General features: G+C 35.2%; 1 protein-coding gene across 2 annotated transcripts in view; it reads left to right on the plus strand.

Annotated features, from left to right (window-relative positions):
- The window catches only part of NOV (Histidine kinase-, DNA gyrase B-, and HSP90-like ATPase family protein), a 107,680-nt gene that overhangs the window by 49,584 nt on the left and 33,904 nt on the right, over nt 1-24,192 (plus strand). For both annotated transcript variants that reach the window (XM_086427552.1, XM_086427553.1), the window contains 2 exons: nt 7,449-7,598; nt 9,130-9,331. In XM_086427552.1, coding sequence (XP_086283678.1) covers nt 7,449-7,598; nt 9,130-9,331 — 352 coding nt within the window. The remainder of the gene's footprint in view (nt 1-7,448; nt 7,599-9,129; nt 9,332-24,192) is intronic.

Here is a 24,192-nt window from a genome sequence, read left to right on the forward strand (position 1 = left end):
TATTTGGGGACCAAAAGTGCCAAGGAAAGTAGCATTTTTTTTTTTACTTGGACCGCGGCATTAGGTAGAATCCAAACGGTAGACTTTTTGATGCGGCGAGGAATGTTCGGCGTGAGTTATTTGTTGTGTTTGAGAAATGGGGAATCATTGGATCATTTTCTACTCCATTGCAATTTCACTTGAGAGATTTGGGTTCATTTCTTCAAGTTGTTCGGAGTATCAACTTGCTTGCCTAAAACAATTCGGGTTCTTTTTGCTTCTTGGTCTTCCTTTGGATTCTCATTCATAGGTGAGAAGTTGTTCTGGAGCATCACTTCATTTGCAATTTGTTAAGGAGTTTGGATAGAGAAGAATAGTCGTACTTTCTTATTGAGTAACTCCCTTGTTACTCACCCTACCAATCATCTCAGTCTCATGAAGTTCCTGTGATCGATGATCAACTTTATGATTGTTGTAGTTTTGAGATCAGTAGGTTTGTGTGTTGTGAGATTCAGTAGATAGTAGGTTTATGTTGAGAGTGCAGGTTAGTATATTCTTGGCAGTATGTGCCAATATTTCCTTATGTTATACATAAATAAAGGGGGTTGTGAGATAGGATTGTTGTTTTGTTTATGTATTGCATAACTATATGTTTTCGTTGCTATATATGATATCATTGGTTGAAATTATTTAGTTATATGTATTTATTTATGTATGGGAAATTTCTTACACCTCGAGATTCTAATACTTAATCATGGGGATGCGTGTTAGGATTTTGGGGTGTGACAAAAAAAGTATAATTTCTTATGGTTAAATAGCATCGGTTACAAGGTAAAGATTCGAAGATTTGTTAGACATAGTTACCAAGTCCTAATACGAGTTTAAAACAACAGAGAACCTAGAAAAAAAGTGAAAGAAACGAGAACAAAATGGAAAAAAAACTAAAAATATAATAAAATATATTTATGCAAAAATATGCTAAATATAATAATTAAACATTTATTCTAAGTTTCCAGTATATTTTTTGAGCATAAAATATCTATGCATTGTAACATGTTTCCACACAAAATTATATTATACATTTTATTATGCTAAAAAAAGTCCAACTATCAACATATCTTTTGAGCAAAATAACACACTATTAAAAAAAAAAAATAAGATCAAGGCATTATCATCAAATCCCTCATTAAACAATATTTATGAACCATTTCACTAACATCCATAAGGATATATAAATTAATCACTGTTAGAGTTAATATTTAATGTTGTGTTGGCCCACACGACTAGCCACATGTTTATAATATAGAAGAGCCCGAACGCTGTTGAGGGTTACTCATTCTCTTATCTAGTTTCCTTCTTTTCTCTTTAACCCTAATCTTCTAACATGGTATTAGAACACTTCTACCATTAAATCTGCTTGATTTCTCTTCTTTTCTTCCCTTCCCTTTTCTTATTCCCTTTCTCTCTCTTCAGTTCGGTAGTTCCAAACACTAAGACATTGGTTCCAAAAAGGGATTTAGGTGTTTGAGGTTTGTTTGTTTGATTTAGATGTTTATCTAGGGTTTGGTTTGTGTTTGTTTAAGGTGTTTATGAATGGTTGAGGAATTGGTTTTCGACTCTCGAGACGGATTTTCATTTCTAGGGTTGGTTTGAAGGAATAGGGTATTCCTAACCTGCCACCCTTTTCGTAAGGTATTTTGGGATGTTTTTTCTCTTTTTGGGCTTCCTCATCTTCTCCACCAAAAAGTGCAAATTTTCCCGAAATTTAGTTTTTTAGGTCTCGTTGGGTTTTTAGATTTCTCTTATACTAGAATTTTTAGGGCTTCCAATTTCAACCACCCCCTTGGGATATTCCTATGAATATTCTGAAATTTTTTGATTTTTTTCTTCCACTTTGATTTTTTGATTTTTTTCGGGTTTTGGATGGCAAATACATGACTTGCTGTTGGTGTTGGGGTTCAAATCACTTCAATTAAATTGAAGGATACTAATTATCTCCTATGGTCACACTCTATACGAGTATTCCTTTGTGCTAAGAAGAAATTAAGGGTTTTGGTTGAAGATCCACCTCCTTGGGGATGACAAACAGAATGAAGATTGTCAAAGTGATAATTTCCTGGTTATGACATGGGTTTGGAATAGTATGATACCTTCTATTTTCTTCAATGTGATGTATTTGGATACAACAAAACAGATCTGGCTAGCCATACAAGATATGCACTATCAAGAAAGAAACATATTTAGGTTATATGATCAATTTGAGGCCATGTTCACTATTAAACAAGGAGAGAGATCCTGGGTGAGTATTATAGCTCTCTCCGAGGTTCGTGGGAAGAATTTCAGCAATACTAGTCCTTGACTATAGATTTTGATACCTAAAAAAGGCAGCGAGAAGAATTTTAGGTTGCATTGTTTCTTTTAAACTTAAATCCAAAATATGCTTCTTTGATGGGTTAGATTCCTGCTAGTGAGTCTTTACCAACTACTACCAATCCCTTCTCTCATCTTCAACGTGCTTCTCTTAGGAGTGTCTTTTCTACAATTACTAAAGAGTCGTCAAGTTTGATTTCTAGTGGTTCATCCGACTCTTCTCGTGGCTGAGGTAAAGGAGGTCGTGGTAGAGGAGGTTGTAGTAGTCGTGGAGGTGGCTGTGGTGGTGATCTGAAGTGTACCTATTATAGGTACATTGGCCACACTGAGCAGTTTTGTTGGGATTAGTAGGGTAACTTGGTTAGGCAAATCAGGCTTAGAAGAACCTCCTAAGACTTCTACTAATTCCACTTATTAGACTGCATCTAGAGCTGCTTTTTCCGATCTTACCACATAGTTGATAGAGATTCTTTAGAAGTTGACTACATTGGCTGCAAGACCTATTCCACCCATAGCTATTTTGGCTGCTTCAGGTAATCCCACATTTCTGATTGTTAACATCACCATAGTTGTTTTCCTAGTCGTATTGAGAGTTGTCAATCTAGTCTTTTTGATGTCATTCATACGGATATTTGGGGTCTGTCAAGAACAAAAGGTTGATATGATTTTTATTACATTGTGGTGTCTGTGGATGATTATTCACATATATCATGACTCTTTTTATTGAAAGATCGAACTGAATTATCCCGTGGTTTGCTTTTTTATAAATAAATTTTAATCCAATTTGACAAACTTGTGAAAAGTATCCGTTTTGATAATGTCTTAGAATACATGCAATTTTCTCTTCATTCTTTTTGTTCACATAATGACATTCTGAATTAGAGTACTTGTACTCATTCTTCTCAACAGAATGGTGTTGTTGAGCGAAGATATTGTCATTTGCTTGATGTTGCTTGCACCATTATGTTTCAGATGCTCGTACCATTATTAGATTGGTGCTATCTTCAAAATTTGTCATCTTATTAATCGTATGCCATCATCAATTTTAAATGGTCAATCACCTTTCTCTCTGGTTTATCCTCAAGTTCTTTTTTTGCTGTTACTCCTAGAGTTTTTGGTTGTGTTTGCTTTATTTACTTATTTGAGCCTGGGTTGGATAAGCTTTCTCCAAAAGCCATCAAATGTGTCTTTCTAGGTTGTTTTTGTATATAGAAGGGTATATGTGTTATTGTCCTGTCACTCAACACTTTATGTAACTGTTGATGCAGCATTCTTTTAGTCTACACCTTATTTTTCTTCTATTGGTACCTTGTTTGATTTGGATCTTGTGTTTTCTCGTCTGGGGGAGTTGTATCCTATAGTTTCTTCCTCTCATGTGCTTCTAGTTCTTCTTCCAAGTATCCTTCCACGATGCCTCTTCAAGTATATCAACGGACTCATTTATGAGCATTTTCATCTTTTCTGCTAACCTTAGATCCATAATCAGCTTCACTTGAGGTTCCTCCACATCCACCAACAATTACTTCTACCTCTTGTGATCTTCCTATTATTTTAAGGAAATGTACTAGATCTTATACTAATTTTTGTCTCTTCATAGGCTGTCACCTTCATTTTTCCAGTTTGCATTTTTTATTTGCTATTTCCGTTCCTACACCCTATACGCAGGTATTATTCTCCTCTGGGTGGAAACCAACTATGGACGAGGAGATTGTAGCACTTTATAATTATACTTGGGATCTATCTCCCCTTCCACTTGGGAAGCAAGTTGTTGGGTGTAGATGGGTGTATAAAATCAAGTATCTTTCTGATGGATTTGTTGAGAGGTTGAAGGCTCTCCTTGTAGCCAAAGGTTACACACAGACTTAAGGGGTTAATTATATTCAAACTTTCTCTCTAGTGGCTCGCCTGAACTCTAAAAACTGTTAGTTCTTATTTCTGATGTAGTGTTTATTCTAGGCCCTTGTATCAGTTGGATATTAAAATGTCTTTCTGCATGGAGACTTGCAAGAGGAGGTATATATGGAGCAACCACCTGGATATATTTCCTCTAATAACATTGGACTAGTGTGTCGCCTAGGGAAGGCAATCTGTGGGTTGAAACAATCACTTAGAGCTTGGTAATTTTAGCTTAGTTGTTCTCGTCTATGGATTTTCTAGGTCTATTACTGATCATTTAGTGTTTGTGAGTCACTTTTCTGGTGGAATTATTGTGTTGATAGTTTATGTGGATGATATCCTCATCAGTCATCACTAGAAGTTATCCTAGTGGTATCTTAGATTTGAAGACTAATCTAGCCAGACAGTTTCACACTAAAGTCTTGGGTCTTCGCTACTGCTTGGGTATTGAAGTAGCTTGCTCCAAAGAAGGTATTAGTTACGCTCAAAGGAAGTATGTTCTGGATTTGCTATCTGAGATTGGTACTTTGAGTTCTAAACCAACTGATACTCTTATGGATCCTACTATTAAGCTTGATGCTGAACAAGGGGAAATTTATCCAGATGCAGGGTGTTACCGTATGTTAGTTGGCAAACTAATCTATTTGACTTTCACTCGCCCAAATATTACCTTTGTTGTGGGAGTAGTTAACTAGTTTTTGCATGATCTGCGATAGACTCATTGGGATGCTGTGTTTAAGATACTGAGGTATCTAAATGGATCACCAGGCAAAAGATTATTATATAGACCTTCACCTCTTATATCCATTTCAGGTTTCTTAGATGCTGATTGGGCGGGGAATTAGACTGATCGTAAATCTACTTTTGGTTATTGTACCTTCGTGGGAGGTAATATGGTGACTTGGCGTAGTAAGAAACGACAAGTTGTAACTCGTTCTAGTGCTGAAGCATAATACAAGGCGATGACACATACTTCATGTAAGATGTTTTGGGTTCAGAGTCTTCTAAAGGAGATGGGGATTGAAGTTCCTATTCTTATGTCTATGTATCGTGATAGCTAGGCTGCTAGTTATATGCTAGTAATCCAGTATTTCACGAGAGAACCTAGCACATTGAGGTTGATGACCACTTTATTCTCGATATGGTGTGGCTAAGAAGATATCTACGCCCTATATAAAGTTAGAAAAACACTTGTTTAATGTCAGATTTGTATGTTCCAGCTTGAGGGGGAGAGTTCTTATTTAATGTCATGTAGGCCCAATACTTAAGCCACACGACCCATGTCTTATTTCTCATTAATGTAAGGTTGTGTGGGCCCAATACTTAAGCCCTCATGACTAGTCACATGTTTTTCATACAAAAGAAAGGTTGAACCCTATTGGGGGTCAAACCTACTCATTCTCTTCTCTAGTTTCCTCCTTTTCACTTTAATCCTAATCTTTTAAAGATCACAGGCCTACAAAAAGGTTTTTATTATTTTTATGAAACAAGTACAATTTAAAACATAAAAACATGTTTAAACATATTAAAAACATAAAAACACGTTTAAACATGTTAAAAAAAAACATTTTTTATTGTTGAAAAAGTTGAGTGTTTTTTTATTGTTTTAATGGTTAGAGGTACAAAACTTTTTTTGAATGAGACTTTTAAAAGAAAATGAGGTTTTGGTGACAATGATTAATTATATAATGTAGAAGAAAAAGGATAAGAGAAGGATAAAGTGCGGAATGTTTCCACGCAAGAGGAGTACCAAACTAGACTTACCTAATTGGATATCAACTTGACCATCATGGATCCGCTCAACCTAAATTAGAGCAATACTGCATTCACTCTCATAACTCTTTCAAGAAGATAAGTACTTCTGAAAATATTTATAGACTCATTGTATTTCTCTCTACTTGTGAAATTGAACTTAGGGGGATTTCTTCTCAACCCTCAACTACCACATAAATACAAAAACATCTTATGCAAATAAAATTTTTCTGTGCCCACCTATGTACCTAATGACAACTTTCGAACCACCTTAGTGAACCAACTTAATTCCCATACCTAACAAATTAATCAATTTCAATGTGAAAACTCCTTCCTAAGAGCATGGGACATCCCCTCCCCCCCCTTATGTTTATTTTTGTTCTTGGTTTATTGAACCCAATGTTTTCTTCATGTTAAAGTTAGCTCCATCCCTCGACTTCTTCAATGATGCGGATCTCTAGATGAAGTGTTGGATCTTCAACATCCACAACTATGTCGATGTCGAGGTTAAATCTTCTTAGTGAATTGATTCGCTCAAGACTCACCAAAATGGAACTCAAACATGGTTAGAGACTACATCTGACCTCATCAATTGAGGACTTGGGATTCGATATGGATCTTTCTTGATATTTTTTTGAGCTGTTTTAGACAAACAATTTTGTGATCCAATAGGGACTATCCGATAATATGTGATGCAAGTACATAAATTATATTTATAATTTGGGTCGGGATCAAGTGAGGATGATCTCTATGGTAAGGAGATCATCATCACAAAAAATCAGCCCATTCCGGAACTTCTAACCCCATCAAAAGTGATTTACAATTTAGCGGTTAAAATTGATGGTCCATAATTCTTCAATTTGTAAACCACTTTTGATAGGATTAGAAGTTTTAGAATGAGCTGATTTTTTGTGAGGATGACCTCTATGGGGTTGATAACATCCTTAAAAAAAATCAGCCCATTCCGTATCCTCTAACCCATACAGAATAATATTTGTCAACTGGATATATACATACATACATGGATATATGGGTCCCATTCGGCAGCCAACGTTAGGGAGCCAACACGGAGCCAACGCCCTTGTCTTATATGGCCTAAAAGTTTCGGATTGTGAGGATGATCTCTATTCTTCATACATATTTTTCTCCGATTATAAAAGTAGTAGTCATTAAGTACATATTTATCTGAGACTTGACTATCATTGTTGCTGTTGTTATTTCTGTAGTTAATGTGTGTTTCGACAGAGTGGTCTACCCTGAAACACAACAGTTGCATTTCTATTTTTCATAATAATTCTTACTAGATCTTTTTCTTTTGACAATTTTAATTTTGTTTTAAAGATGATTTAATTAGCTTTTTATTTTTATTTGTTATTATTATTATTATTAGTTTTTGCTCTCTCAAACATATGATGCTATTTCTCATACACATTCTTTGTTTTACTTTATAGGTTTTTGACAGGATGCTCCATTTCTATCATACAGCAGAAAGGGGACAAGAGCAGTTTCGGCAAATAAAGAAAATTATGAAAGGGAGAAAAAGAGAGAAAATAAAATCACTTTTTTCTTTATTCCCATGTATTGGATTACTGAATGTTGCCGTAAGTTGAGCTTGTCTTTTGTCGCTTTCCTGCCTTTTCTTGCTCTCACCATGAGCTAGCATATCACATTTCAATGCATAAGCTATATTTAGAAGATTGACCATCAAGATATGAGGATGATAAATTAATATGTACACAGATCACTGAATCAAACTGTTACATCTAATGCAGCAATAAATCAGAGTAATAAGTCACTTCATCAGACTGTGTCATGTCAACTAATAAATAAACAGTATCAACCAAAATGGAACACGAAAGGAGACCAGAAATCAATAAACATATGAGGAGCTTAAAAGCCTAAATACATTGCAGCAGTTCACGTGATGGACTGAGTAAAGGATCAAGATCCTCCATGGAAATTGAGGAAGAAAAAGAAAAGTATAAAGAATGTCGAAGAAGGATCATAGGTGTTCCTCCACAAGCTGGAGTGATGGCAAGAGATTCTAGTTTAGCTATATATTAGAAGTTACTTTTGTGATAAACAGATAGCTAAAGATAAATTTTGATTGAAAATATAAAAATTTACAAAACTGAGTGCATTAAATACATACGTTTGTCACTTTTTGTAACCATGCTAGTACATTCATTTAACGTTTTACATACCTAACAGGTGCAAACATGGTTCAAAGTTTCACTCTATTTCAGAATGTTTCAGCTGCACATCCCAGTTTTTGACATACCACAATGGAACATTGCGAAAATTTCAATTTGGCAATGTTTCAGAATATTTCATAAAACATATCGGTAGAACAAAAATCTTTCACTGAAATTTAAATGTTGCAGAACATTCTGGAATGTTTCACAAAACATACCCAAACACATCAAATGCAATGTTTCAATATTAAATTAACCATTAAATTTTTTTTGTAACTTCTAATATTCATTTAATCAAATAAGAAGATGTTAACAACACTATACATACATTAAATGCAATGATTCAAGATTCCTATGTTAATTTCAGAACGTTTCTAAGTAAATTTCATACATATCAATGAAAAAAATGTGTAATATTTAACTATAAATTTCATTTTAAACACTTAGAAGTAGTTTTCTATTTTTATTTATGAATAGAAACAAAATTTTTATGATCTAAAGTAAATATTTCTGTCCTGTTCGATTTTCAGAATATTTAGAGGGATTATGATTGCAGAGGTACAATATTTTCTAACATATTTATGAGGGCTTCCTAATGTGTCCTAGAGATACAATTAAGTTCCCAATATTTGTCTACCACCTTCCAATGTTCCATTATGTTTACATGTTATTGATAAGCAATACATGTATCTTTAAAGAAACAAGACTGAATACAATATAATCATGTTAGACCTTGAAATATACTAGTTTTTGGGTGTGTAATATGTTGTCCTGTAAGTGAAGAATATACATACATGTTACGCAAATATAAGAGACGGGTAAAATGAAATTTTAAAATGCATCCTGCGTTGCGCCTTGCAAATGTATCAAAATTTTATATTGGCGTTCGACATACTTTTTGCTACATTGATAAAGTTTTTGGATTTAAATTTCACAGGTAACATCTATTAAACGTGGAATGTGGGATAGCCTCTATGATACTTTTCAAGCCATTGGTGAACATGGATTTGTCACCCAAATTTCTGCTCCTAGTGAATTTGAAAGCATAGCTGTGGAGCCTTCGAGTAAAAATGCCTTATCAACCAATGAGCCCTCCTCTCAACTTGAATGCAGCGTGTTATGTTCGCAACACAACCCAGGTTTGACCGAACCACTATTATTTTTTAGTCCTCCCTTCATAGAGCAAGCATAAGTATGTATTTCCCATTATTTTTCTTAATTCCTTTTTTGCTTTTCTATGTGAAGCATTAAGCTACCTGTTGGCTGCCTGTTTTATCACTGCAGTATGTTGAAACAGTCGAAGACATCATCAAAGTTTAAAATCTCATCTCAAGGCCATGTTTTGGTCAAGGAAAAAACCGATACTATCTTGACTGATACATTCCAATACATACTGATACATACAATGTTTCGTATTGGTGTCGGCTGATACCGGTCGATGCAATACGACATTTTGAACTATGGACATTATACTCCTTAAAAAATATATATATATATTTCTGTGGACTACTTGTCCTCGTCTTCAATAAATTTTACTTATCAAAAAAAGAAAAATATAGTCCATAAATTAGTCGATTTTTGGAACAAGATTTCAGGTAGATAGACATGATTGAAGACATGCATCAATGGAAAATATGACTCTAGATGGAATTGAATGTTGAAACAAGATTATAGGCAAGTTAAAATTGTAGGTTATATTGGTTATTGTTGCTTATGTATGTATGCCTTTGAAAAGGAGTGTGAAATTGTCTTAAGAAACAAAGAGGAAGCTAAACAATGCTTTTCATGAACAATGCTATATATATATATATATATTGAAAATAAATTTTTTCTAGAGTAGTTGGCAATATGCTTTGTGTGATTTCTCTTCAGATTTTAAGAGTTACATTTGGGCATTCTCGAGCATTTGATTCCTACATATGCTCAAGGTGGTGTTTGTGACGTGCAATGCCACCCTACCTTTTGTAGTTGTGTTGTTCACAAATAAATTGAGCTTTCTCGTTTAGACTAAGGTGGTCGTATTACCAACCAAGATCATTAGATTTAGACCTTAGAGAAGAATTGGCCGAAGAGGAAGATGTGATGATTTTCTTATAAATTTAATGATTCAACGATCTAAGAAAAAAATTACATGAAGTGATTCAACTCGTCAAGCAAGCCTTTTTTTTTTGATGATGATGTCAATCAAGGTTCTTGACTATTGAATGTTGCAAAATTCCTGAATCTTTAAAAATCTTGAGCTTGAATCCTTGAATCTCAAATGTTAGAAATTAGAATAACTAGAAAAGGTTAGAATGTAGAAATTGAAGAGAAGATTTAGAACTTGAAATATTATACTGAGACCATGGGCCAATAAAACACGAAAATAAGCCCAGAAAACATAAAATTAGAGCCCGAAAACAGAAAACTAAATACATAACTAATCTAAAATAATCCCAAATGATAAAATGAAAAATCTAGACCCAAATAAGTGAAAACCTAAATAATTACAAAATTTCCTTAGGTAACCCTTGATCGTTGACTTGATTTGTATTCCGTATTATTCTCCTCTGGTTGGAGAAAAGTCGTCTTCTAGTTTTAAAGTGCTTGAGAAGGATTATGAAAATTTGTGGTTCATCCCTTTTGGCGAAGATTCGTCCTTGTATCTTGATGTTGTGTTGACCCATTAACTTTAAATTGTGATATTCTATCTTTGCAAAGTCTTCATTGAAGCATTTAAGATGATTAAGTCGGTTTGAGGTAGTGATGGAACAATTGCATAATGAACAAAAATAATATATGTTGTCTCCAAAAGATCTTCCTTAAGTTCTTTTGATGTATTTTCCACTTCATAATTTTGTTCCTACATTGATTCTAGAGCTATAGGCACACCCTCTTTTGAAGTTGATGTCTGATCTGTCTTTTCTTCAATCTGCTATTGGACTGATGGTACCGTAGGAGTTGATTTCCATGGACATACCTTGAGTAAGTATTGTTTGTCTAATGTAATGCGTTAAATATTTCTCTCTACATCAAACGTAGCTTGTATGTGTGAGGTCCAAACTTGACCCAACACAATATGACAATCTTTTAGAGGAACCACTGCACTCAACACCATGGATAAAATTTCTCTGTTAGAACTGAACGACATAGCCGTAATCATGATAACCGCAATAAGTCTTATTTTCAACATTCTGCAAAATCTTCTAAGAAAAACTTGTGGAAATCATGTTTTCCTCGTATTCATCACTACACAATACCCTGAATGACCTTCTAGAAGGTAAAACAAATCTGGTTTTGACTTCTAATACCATCTCTATCTATTTTAGGTTTAGCTTTGATATCAAATATGATGCAGGACAATGAGAGGAGATAAGAAAATATGGGAGGTTTAGTGAATTTGGTTTAGGATTGGGTAAACTCAATAGGTAAAATGAAAACACAGATAGTATGTATGACCACAATCCTAATGAAAATGGTTAAAGATTTGTAGGTTTCAAGAATTAAGAATCAAGCATCAAGAAAGGGGTTTCAAGGATCAAGAATCAAGAATTAAGAATGAGATTTCAAGAATCAAGAATAAAAAATAAGGAACGAAAAGAAAATCAAGAAAAACAAAAGTATAGAAAAGAAAAATAAAGATTAGAAGAAAAGAATATATTGGACTCACTCCAAAATATCGTCACACCACACCCATCGTTGGGAAGATCAAGCTCAAGCTTTGTTTTTGTTCATCATTCTTCGTTTATTATTAAAAAAATCCTAACACAATCTATATAAAGAAAATAAATTTAAGAGTTCTAATCAAACTAAAACACCAAATAAATAACGTAATTTTCGTAACTTTCTCTCTCCTAAATTTTCAAACCCTAATAAACTTAAATAAAAGATAAACTAAAGTTACTAAATTGCCCCTAAATATTATATGAAGATCATGGGCCAATAAACACGTAAATAAGTCCCAAAAACCTAAAATTAAAGCCCTAAAATAGAAAACTAAATAAATAACTAATCTAAAATAATTCCAAACAATAAAAAAATATATCTAGACCCAAATAAGTGAAAACCTAAATAATTACAAATTTTCTATTGGATCCTTTTACCGTTGACTTGATTTGTGTTCCGCATTAGGTATTTATAAAAGTTTTTGGAAGAAAAAAAATTAAGTTATTGCCGAAGGATCAGAATACTGATCGTTGGGACTATGTGCGATTGAATATACACATAATGACTTTTTTTTGCGTATTGATGGTATATGCAAAAATTTGGCCCAGAGTCGCATGTGTAATGATATATGACATTTGAGTTTGATATGAGAGTGCGACTCAACCAAAAGAGACAAAGTAGATGCTCCAAGCAGGAATTTTTGGTATAAATTTGTTACTAACCAAAAGGGATTAGACCAATGATAAAGATAGTAAAGTAGGAGAAGAAATTAAATGAAACAACTCCTTACCAACTTTCCTAAGAACATATGGTATTGGAGATAACTAAAATTGGAGAATTCGAAAAAGTGGTAAACAAAACATACTTAGAATTAGTGTTGTTGTAATAATAGGAACTAGATAGCTAATTTATTATGCATTTTGGGTTAATTTGTTGTTTCCTTTATTAGGAGTAGTTTGCAATTTCCAAAAGTTCTATTATAAAAGGGATGAGGATATGAGACATGATATCTGATTTGTTTTCCTCTTTTCATCTTTTCTACTCTCCTCTCCTCTCCTCTCTCTTCTTTCCTTTTCCTTTTCCTCTTCCCTCTCCCAAGAAACCCTACAATGAAGTCAACATGGTATCGTAACTGCGAAGATGAGTTCTCCTCGAATAATGGCCGTATGGCTTGTGTAGGGAACAAGCAAAATTTGGTTTGGTATCTAAGAAATATTGGAATTTATTTTGGTATAGATTCGTAATAGTAAAGGATATTGATTTATTATTTTAGATATGATAGTAAGGTTGTGGTAATTTATAAACATTTAAGTTACTAGTGTGATAATTATGGAGAGTATTGTCACATGATTTGGGAGTGATAAATTTCAAAGGATCAGACTGAAGATAAAAATGATGATAAAGTATATTAATGTGTTATAAGAAAGATTGAGGTGGTTAAGTTGAGTATATTGTGGTTTTAATAATTTTGACGTTTTAGTGATAAGGATATTTGATTTCCCAAGTATGGTGAAGATAAATTATTCAGGTAAATTGTGATGATAATGAATTGGGGAATATTAATTGTTGTTGAGATTAATTGTAAATAGAAAGGAAGGGATATAGTATTTTTATAGAAAAAGTCTTGCTTAAGATGATCAATATTCTAGTAGAGAGTAGTCTTACTTTAGTAAATTGGACAGTTCCAAGAAGAGAGATTTTCTTAGTGACTGGATATGAGATAGATCGTATCTTTGTACCTACGGTAACTTTGTTAAGAATTTGAGATCCAGTAAGTGGGAGAGTAATGAAAGGACTAAGGTCTTGGAAAGTCAGATACCTCTTTAAAGTGGGAAATTTACGTTGATTAGGAACACTCTATCGAGCATTCTGATTTATTTTCTTTCGTTGTTTTCGTCTAGAAGAATGTGGAATCTCAATTAGAAGCTTTGGTGAGAAATTTTCTTTGGAATTTTAAAGTCGATAATTAGAAGTTCCATCTGGTCAATTGGAAGAGTTAGAAAATTATCATTAGAGTCTTATTGGGAAAATGGATATGGCGCTATGGGAATGGAATGAATGGTTTGTGGAGGAGTGTTATTAAGGTCAAATATGAAGAGGAATCTTCTGTCTCTCAATCCCATTTGTCATCTGTGGGGGCTTATGGAAAGAAAGCAATGGGCATATCATTCAAGGAGTCAATAACTTTGTTTGGGTATCATTATTAGCATCTTAAGTTTACTATATTAATGGTGTAAGCAATTTGAAGGGTAGAAATTAATTTGTGTTCCAATTTCTCTTAGAGATCATCTTGTCATCCCTTTCAATAAGATCATTTCGCTTATCAAAGAAATGTATAGATTCAATAAAAGAAGGAAAGCTAAGGTTTTAGATACAATGATTCATAAATTTGAAATTTTTGATATTGAGCTTTTCGCCTTGGAGAAGTCTAGTTTATTGGTTTAGAAGATAACTAAGGCATTTTTGTTGAGTAACATTGTATAAAAGACTTGTATCAAATTGGGAATTCTAATTGAGAAAAATCAAGTTTCATGGAGATTTATTGAGGATTCTGCAGAAAATAGAAGATGTAAGTGAGTGTAAGACTGTTGTTAAGATTAAAAGACTTTGTAGTTAAAAAAAAGATACATGAAGAAGAATTAATGCAGATCCTTGCATATGAGTTTTGGTGATTAAGATGTTTGATGCGTGATTTGTATTGATTAATAAGGTCTTTGATTGTAAAGTTCTAATGGGAAAAAGTTTTGGGGAGACATCATGAATGGAACTAGAGTTAGATATGTAGAAATAAGTCTAGATATTGATTGTGAAGACTATTGAGGAATAAAATGCAGTCTTAAATTTCGAGGACGAAATTTTTATTAGGGGTGGGAGGAATTGTAATACGCTGAAAAATTTATTACATATCTTGACGAATAAATTTTATGAATTTGTTGATTACTAATCAAAGATGTGATAGGTTAGTTTGTGAGTCAATCAAGTATTGTTTGTAGGTTTAAAACTGTCGAGAAACATAGTTTTGCATGAGTTTGATATGATGATTTAAGTTAGTTGATCCAAAATGATACTTTAGAAGAATATTTATGAATATAAAGAGGTAATTCATATTCATTTTTATAAGCCTATTAAGAGAAGTCGGCTCTTAAAGTTGTTTGTCTCTTGACTTTTAATTTAAGTGTTGATCGCGTTAGAATGTGAAAGAGAATAAAAAGATGGATTGGTTGATAAAAGATTTAGGACGCCAAGTTCAAAAGCTGAGAATTGTATCTTAAGAGAACTTCCAATTTCTTAATTGTAGTTGTAGATTTGGTTTAAAAAAATTGTTTTTGTTTCAAAGTAATGCTTATTTCAAAATTTATGTTTAATGCAAGTATTTTAGCAAAAATTCATGCATGTTAGTTTAGAATTTAGACCTATCGATGTTGTATTTAGGTTATAAGAGATTTTATTGTTGACTTCAACATGCAACAAAAAGTTTTAATTTTAAAAGGTGTCCTTTAAAAGTTCTCTTAAAAAAAAGATTTTTGAAAGAAATTTTATTGTGATGTCAAGAAGGGTTTTATTAATTTTGTAAAAGAATTTCAAGGTTTGGATTGGTGGAAAAATGATTTTTCAAAAGATATCCTGGTTGTTTGTTATTGTACTTGTTGGTGTGTATGGTGTATGAATGCCCAGATACATTAGATTAACTCGCGTGATCGCAAGGTATGCTTTACATTCCTAGATTTAGCTCACGTGATCGCGAGGTGTGCTTTATTTTTTACGTAGATAGCCTTGTTGACATTTGTCTCAATGCTTATGATGGAGTTAAGATGCATCGAAGAAAGAAATCAACAGCATTGACGGAGTCAACTTGACCGAAGCTTTGACTGGTCCACAAGACCTAGTCCAACTTCTCTTAGGACTCTTTCTTTTATTGAGTTTTTATTTTTTAAATTGCTTAAGTAGTCTTAGTTTCTATTTCAATTTTAGAAGTTTCTTTTCCCAATTAGTTTCTAATTTGTTTATATTCTTTAGGTTATAATTAGAAGTCCTTTAGATGTTAAATTGATTTCTAATAAGATTAGAAGGTTAGTAATATATTATAGATAGATTAGGAAGTTACTTTTTAGTATTGTAGAAGGTTTCTAAGTTGTTATCTATATAAGGAGCTCCAATAAACAAATTCAGGGAGTTAGATTTTTTGAAAATTGATTAATAAAAGAAAAAGAAGAGACTTCTTCCCTTTCTTTGTTTTATTTATTTATTTTGAGCATAAGTACCCGATATTGGTTCTTAATTTTAGTGTTTGTGATTGATTTCCATCAATCTCAAACCTAGATTGAAGTTTCTAGTTTGTTTTGCTCGACATAGAGATTCTTCGTCACTCGGTTACTCCTAATTCTTGAGATTTCATCCTAGAACTTGATTTTTAACATAAACTCCATATTTGTGTGTTCTACACTACATCAATTGGTATTAGAGCCATACTCTTTTGTTCTTCATCATGTTGATGGGTACAAGGAGTCACGATCTTTTGAAGGGAGACGCATAAGAACATATTAAGTGTGGAGAAGTATGTAGCTTACTTGAGGAAGTTACTGCTCGGTTTGATATTGTTAATCAATCAATTGACAAGAGATTGGAGGTGGATTTAAAGCAAATTCAAGCCAAGTATGATATAGAGTTAGCGAAACATGATATAGAGTTAGAGGAACTTCAAAGGAAGAAACAAGCTCTTGATGAGAGACTCAAATCACTTCAGCGTGAAATTCAATCCATAGTCAAGGTCGACTTAGAATAGCCACTATAGAGGGTTCGCCAAGTTAAAGAAGATGTTTTATAATCTCTTCCTCAATTTGCTGAGGAAGGTATCTCTTCCCATCCCTAAGTTGTCTTTGCTATCTAAAATCTTCTCCAAAATCAAAATTCCTCACCCCCAACCGTTCCTCCTCAACAAAACTCCTTTATTCCACCACTTTCAGACCAAATTGTTCACAGAGGGCTTCCCCAACATTATACTTCTCCAAAACACCAAAATCTGCCCCAAAACCATCACTAATTCCCATATGATCCGGCTTATTCACCAAAACCAGCCAACGATTATCATCCCACTACCCAAATCTACCATATGAGTAACACTCACCATGAGGAGTTCAATGTTTTTCTAGAGTATGGCAATGCCACACAAAGGCAAAATTTTCAGCGCCACTACAATGACCTTCCGTATCGTGAAAACAAGAAGTGGGAAAATGCTTTCAAACTTGAGGTGCCTACCTTTCATGGGATTATGGAACCCGAGTTATGTCTTGATTGGATGACTACGACTGAGGAAAATTTTGAATTGAAGGGCATACCGGGTGATAAGCATGTTGGTTATGCAATGACTCGCTTTCATGATAATGCTACCGCGTGGTTCAAGCAACTGAAAGATTCTAGGAAATACAACGACAAGACTCCTATACATACGTGGGAAAAATTGAAGAAATTGATGGTGAAAACTTTATGTGTCTTTTAATTACTCAAGGCAGATGTACAACAAGTTTCAAGCTTTAAGACAAGGGTCTTTGTCAGTGACTGCTTATTATTTGGAGTACACTAAATTGCGCGTTCGGAACACTCTTATAGAAACAAAGGAACAACTAACATCTCGCTTCATTGGTGGTTTAAGGTAGAATATTCAAATCCTGTTATTACAATACATGCCAGCAAATGGTACAGAAGCCTTTCAGCGGGCGCAGTTGATTAAGTTGCAATTTTCTAATAGTGAAACTCCTTGGATCTCCTCTTATTCCAAATCCCAAGGTCACAACACTAAAGCCCCTACACCAAAGGTTGTTACTTTAGGAACCAACAAGGAGAAGAGTGTTCCTTTTAGTGGGAAGTGATGTCTGGAGTTTGGACACAAGGTTGTAAATTGTCCAAAAAAGAAGAAGATTACTGCTGCCTTACTGAGTTCTAATGATGGTATTGATGATCCTCCAGTTGAAGACCATGAGGAAGCGTAGGAAATTGAGTCTATAGACCAAGATGATTATCATGATGAAGATGGACAGCCACTTTCAGTTGTTAAAAGGACATGTTTCACACCCCGAGGGCTCAATGATGAGAAGTGCTTAAGACACAATCTTCCAAACTACTGCTAGCATTGGAGGAAATGTATGTCACATCTTGATTGACTTTGGAAGCTGTGAGAATGTCTTAAATCAACTGGTGGTTGATAAATTGAAGCTTCCTACAAAACCACATCCTTCTCCATACACACTTCATTGGCTCCAAAAGAATAACAAGGCTCAATTAGACAAGTAGTGTTTGGTGCATCATGAGTACCTTCAAAGACCAGGTTTGGTGTGATGTGATCCCTATGGATGCATGTCACTTACTTTTGGGTAGGCTGTGGTAGTATGACAGAGATGTGCATCATGACGACAAGAAAAACATGTATTCCTTGATGTGGAATGGCAAGAAGATGGTCCTCTACCCAAAGAAAGATGTTGCATCCATTCGTCCTCTTGATAACGAGAACTTGCTTGCAAAGAGGAGTTTTATACACGTGGGAGATACATCATCGGACATTCATGCTTGCACTTGGGAAAAGCTTTTGGAGAATACTTAGCAATACTAATTCGATGTAGATACTTAAGGCGTTTGATTGACTTTGATGTTAGTGATCTTGTTTGGGTTGTCCTAACTAAAGACAAGATACCTTTGGAAGGAAAGCTTGCTTTTACGAAGATTGGGCCTTTCAAAGTGCTAGAGAAGATCAATTCTAATGCCTACCAACTCAAACTACCCGCTACTTTATGCATTTTTGATATTTAATGTCAAGCACCTATCTCCATACTTTGGTGATAATCCTTCCGATGATGCTGCTATGAATTTGAGGGCGAATTCTTTCCAACCTGGGGAGGATGATGTAGATAGGCTTGTCGATACTTATCTCAATTCCTATCATCGAGTTAAGATGCATTAAAGAAAGAAATCAGTAGCATTATTCGAGTCAAGTCGACCCAAGCTTTGATCGGCCCTCAAGACTTAGTCCAACTTATCTTAGGGCTCTTTCTTTTATTGAGTTTCTATTTTTTAAGTTGCTTATGTAGTCCTAGTTAGTTTCTATTTCAATTTTAAAAAATTTCTTTTCCTAGTTAGTTTCTAATTTGTTTTTTTATTTAAAATTCGTTTTTATTCTTTAGGTTTTGATTATAAGTCCTTTTAGATGTCTAAATTGAGTTCAAATAAAATTTGAAGGTTAGTAATATATTATAAATAGATTAGAAAGTTATTGTTTAGTATTTTAGAAGGTAAGTTGTTAAGGAGTTATCTATGTAAGGAGCTCCAATAAACAAATTCAGGAAGTTAGTTTTTTTTTAAGATTGATTAATAAAAGAAAAAGAAGAGACTTCTTCCCTTTCTTTGTTTTTTTATTTATTTTGAGCATAAAAATCCGATATTGGTTCTTAATTTTAGTGTTTGCGATTGATTTCCATTAATCTTAGACCTAGATTGAAGTTTCTAGTTTGTTTTGCTCAACATAGAGATTCTTAATTACTTGGTTACTCCTAGTTCTTGGGATTTCACCCTAGAACCTGATTTTTAACGTAAACTCCAGATTTGTGTGTTTTACCCTACATCAATTTTCCTAGATATAGCTCGCGTGATCGTGAGGTGCTATTTCTTTTCCTAGTGTGATTGCGAGGTGGATGTTGTGACGATATAGTATTTAACATTTTAGTGAAAAAAATGTTGTGACGTTAGTTTTTTGAAAAAAAAAAGAATAGTTTCATATTTCAAAGAAAAAAAAGTTTTAATGTTTTGAAAACAAAAAGAATAATTATACCTATATATATTTTAGTGATCTATCAAACAGTTAGAGAGTACCTATAAAGAATAGTTGGTAATAACTTTCTGGACCGACATGCTACTCTAGGATATAGATTGAGATGTTTGATCTCCCTAGTAGTATGGGATGCTTTGGAGATCAACACCACTCTCGATATTTAGGAAATTCTCTTATACCTTTATTAAAGAACAAGGTGTAAATGTAGTATCTGTACAAGACTAGAGTTATTTGAGGTTCGCACGCACTCTCGATGGGTATAAACATAGCTAGCTACCCAATGATCATTAGCAATCATTTATGTGTTAGTGTCAATAGATAGTATGCCAGTTTATGTTGAAAGAGCAGGTTAGTATATTCTTGGCAGTAGGTGCCATTATTTCTTTCTGTTATATATAAATAAAGGGAGTTGTGGGAGAGGACTGTTGCTTTTGTTTATGTACCGTATTTATTTATGCTTCCGCTGCAATAGATGTTATCATTGTTTGAAATTGTTGAGTTATACGTGTTATAACTTTGTGGGAAATACCTCACACTTCAAGATTGTATCACTTAATCATGGGGATGCACGTTAGGGTTTTGGTTGGTGACATGGAGTGTCATTGCTAATGGCATGCAGGCTCCTCGAAAAGAGCAATATCTTTCTGTTAAATAAGTCTGTTTTGAGGCTATGTCCTTTTTGGTCTTTTCACTTTACTTATATTATGTAATCATTATATAGTCTAATTAGGGCTAATCAATAGATTAATTTTTTCCCTTAATCTTCTTCTCTCTAAACACGAACTTGGTATCAGAGCCTCCCTCTCTACCTCCATCGACCTTCCACTCCTACTATCAACTTCATCGAACTACTCTCTCTTAAACAACACTCTACACCTTCTGTTTTTCAATTCGTATCACCCCTACGGGGGTTATCTGTCGAAAAACACCCTAATCGCATCATGCGATAGAGAGTTAAGACCTGTTAGGAGCTTGCGATCAGACTGTATTCATAGCAGTGATGCTGTATTCACAGCAGTGATGCTGGTTAGGACCAACGATACCCACGATGGGCTTGTTCAAGTCTTACGACACCCAAAATAGTAGTTTCAACTCTGTACGACGTCAGTAGGTGGCTGTTTGAGCCCTGCGATCACAACAGGTGATCGTTTTTTCAGCTTACGACACCAACTAGAGACTCCCCTGTCCTGTGCGACACAACAAATTCTTGCTATAAGCCTTGAAATCAACTTTCCTGCCTTGTGCAACACAACAGACTGCTGTTATAAGTTTTTTTTTAGGTTACAGCAGGTGGCGACAGTTGTTTTGCATACCTACGGAAGCCTGTGGTTACAACAGAATGCTGCTTGAGGTTGTTCTAGCAGTAGTTTTATTCCTTGAGTTTCTGCGCTTGCACGAATGACTGCATGGGTAACACAGTAGTGTTTAATCAGCTCTCACGGAAATTTTTTTTTTTATCGTGTATTGTCCCCTTTAGGGTGCTGCAGTCGCTTTATCCTAGGGAGTTGTGCCCTTATCTTGCTTAAATTCTATTCCAATCTAAGTATTTGGATTCGTTGATGGCCTCTGAAATATCCTCTTCCTCGATCACTAGTATTGGATCGAGTGCCTTCCTTTTCACTTAACCGATTTTCCAAGCATTCAAATTACTACCGTGAAATTAGATGGTCCTAATTATCTCCTTTGGGCACGATCAGTTGAAATGTTCATTGGTGGAAAGGGAAAGATCAGTTATCTCACAGGAGTAGAGAAACAACCTGCACAGACCGACGCTTCTTACTCCCATTGGTTTGCTAATGATTTTATGGTCCGATCATGGTTGGTTACATCTATGCAACCACATATTGCAGCTAGTTTTATGTTCTCGTCTACAACAAAACAGATATGGGATTCTGCTAAAAGCATTTACTCGCAACGTCAAAATAACGTTCGGATTTTTAACTTAGAACGTGAGATTTCTCATCTTTCGCAAGGTGATTCTTCAGTTACCACCTATATATCACAGCTACGTGCTCGGTGGGAGGAGTTGACCTTCTATTCATCGTCCTTTGCCTGGAAGGACCCTCTTGATGAGACATTGTATGCGTCCATCCTAGATAAGAATCGGGTTTTTCAGTTTCTGGCTGGTCTCTAGGATGAGTTTGAGTATGCGAGAGTTCATTTATTGGGTATGGATCCTTTTTCGTCCCTACAGACTGCGTATTCCTATGTCTTGGTTGATGAGAGTCGTCGCGCAGCTGTCCTACCCATTTCTTCGGGAGATCATTCTACGATGCTTGCTCGCCAACCTTCTCCACAGCCCCCCAACGGGTCTTTGCCTACCCGTCAGCAACATGAGTGTGATCATTGTGGAAAGTTGGGTCATGTGAAGGCTCGTTGTTATGCACTTCATGGTTGTCCTAATCAACATCGTCAACAGTCTCAACAATCTTCAGCTCATGTAGTTTCTCAGCAGACGACTGATTTAGCACCTCTTTCAGCTACTACCTCCCCATCAGATTCGGTATCTGACAAGTTCAGAAAATTCTTCAATCAGATAGAGACTTCATCTCAGCCGGTCTCTACCTTCGCTCACTCAGGTACCTTTGCATCTGCACACAGTGCTTCCACCACTTCCTCACCATGGATCATTAATTCTGGTGCCTCAGATAACATGACTGGTAGGTCCTCCCTATTTAAAACCTATAGTGTTTGCTCTGGTCATCGTAAGGTTCGCTTGGCTGATGGTTCTTTGTCTTCCATAGCTGGTCAAGGTCTTTTACCTGTTACATCCTCTTTATCCCTAACCAACACACTACATGTTCCTCAACTTACTACTAACCTTGTATCCATTAGTAGTCTTACCAAAAATTTGAACTGCAGTGGAACATTTTATTCCTCTCATTGTGTTTTTCAGGATCTGGAGTCGAAGATGACAATTGGTACTAGACGTGAAGTGAATGGATTGTATCTCCTGGATGTTCCCAGTTCCCCTAGCACCCATTCTGCTCTTCAGCTTAGTAGTATTAGTAGTCAGTCTAATAAGGCTATTGTAATGCATTGGCATTTACGTTTCGACCATATTTCTTTTGGATATTTGAAATACATGTTCCCTAATTTATTTAATAATAACAATTTGCTTGATTTTTCTTGTGAAACTTGTCAATTAGCTAAACATGTGCATTCTTCTTATCTTATTAGTATGCATCCAACTACACCTGCTATGTTTGACTTAATTCATTCTGATGTGTGGGGTACTTCTCCCGTCACATCCACTCTCGGTTTTCTCTATTTTGTCTTGTTCATTGATGACTACAGTCGTACCACTTTGGTTTATCTTATGAAACACACGAATGAGGTTTATGAGATCTTTAAGCAATTTCTTGATATGGTTCAAACCCAATTTAGTCGTACCATCAAGACCTTCCGTTCTGATCATGGTACTGAGTATACCTATAGTGAGGTCTTGAAACTTTGTTTAGAGTCTAGTATTGAGCATCAAATGTCCAATGTTAAGACTCCCCAGCAGAACGGTCGATCAGAAAGAAAAAATCGTCATATTCTAGAGTTGGCCTGTGTTATTTCTATCGGCATGAATGTGCCTCAATCCTATTGGGCTGATGCAGTTCTTACGGCTGTTTACCTTATTAATCGGACTCCCTCCAGTGTTCTTCAATTTGTCACACCCCTCTCTGAGCTTTCTCCAGATCGTCCCATGTTTCCACTTCCTCGCGTGTTTTTGGGTGTGTTTGTTTTGTTCAAATTCTTGACCAAATTCGTTCTAAACTTGACCCTAAGGCTGTCAAATGTATCTTTCTAGGTTATTCCTTTACTCAGAAAGGTTACCGTTGTTACCATCCTTCTTTTCGACGACATTTCATTTCTCGAGATGTTTCTTTTTTTGAGCATACTCCTTACTATAGTGGGTCCGTTAGTATTCAATCTGAGTGGTTTCCTCTAGATTCACCTGATGTTCATTTTCTTTCTTTATTTCCCCTTCCCATGCCTGTTTGTAACGGCCATGTACTCTGACACCTAGAGTTTAGGTGTAGCTCGCCCCGAAGTCACCCGGGAGCACCCATGTAATTCTATGTAAGGCTCGTTATGAAGCCATGTCAGCCCCCGTACCAGGGCATATCTATTAGCTTAGGGTACATGTCAGCCCCGTGCTAGGGCATCCTTGTTAGCTTAGTGGCATTTTAGTAATAAGGGAGTATGACCGGCCTCCACTTTTGATGTTTCCTTCTGGAAACCTGGGAAAGACTTAGCATACACTTTGTAGGAAGGGTGTCAGTGCTATCCCAATCCCCGGCCTACACCCACGTTGTTGAAGCCCTTGAAGCCCAGCTCCGTGGAAGTCTCGCGTGTCATAGGACCATCATTTGCTTGTAACGCATCTATTGCTTTTGTAACGCTTTGCACCGTGTAATTCAATATTATATCAACAAAGTTGCCTCCGGGCTTTGCCTCGTGTTGCCTCGTTTACTTGTTTGCTAGCTACGTGTGTGTGGTGTACGATCATTTTACAGGCTTGCAAGTGGATTTGACCCCCTTGCGCCG

The sequence above is a fragment of the Akebia trifoliata genome, chromosome 16 (assembly GCF_017979445.1).
Source record: "Akebia trifoliata isolate Shusen 1 chromosome 16, ASM1797944v1, whole genome shotgun sequence".
NCBI lineage: Eukaryota > Viridiplantae > Streptophyta > Magnoliopsida > Ranunculales > Lardizabalaceae > Akebia > Akebia trifoliata.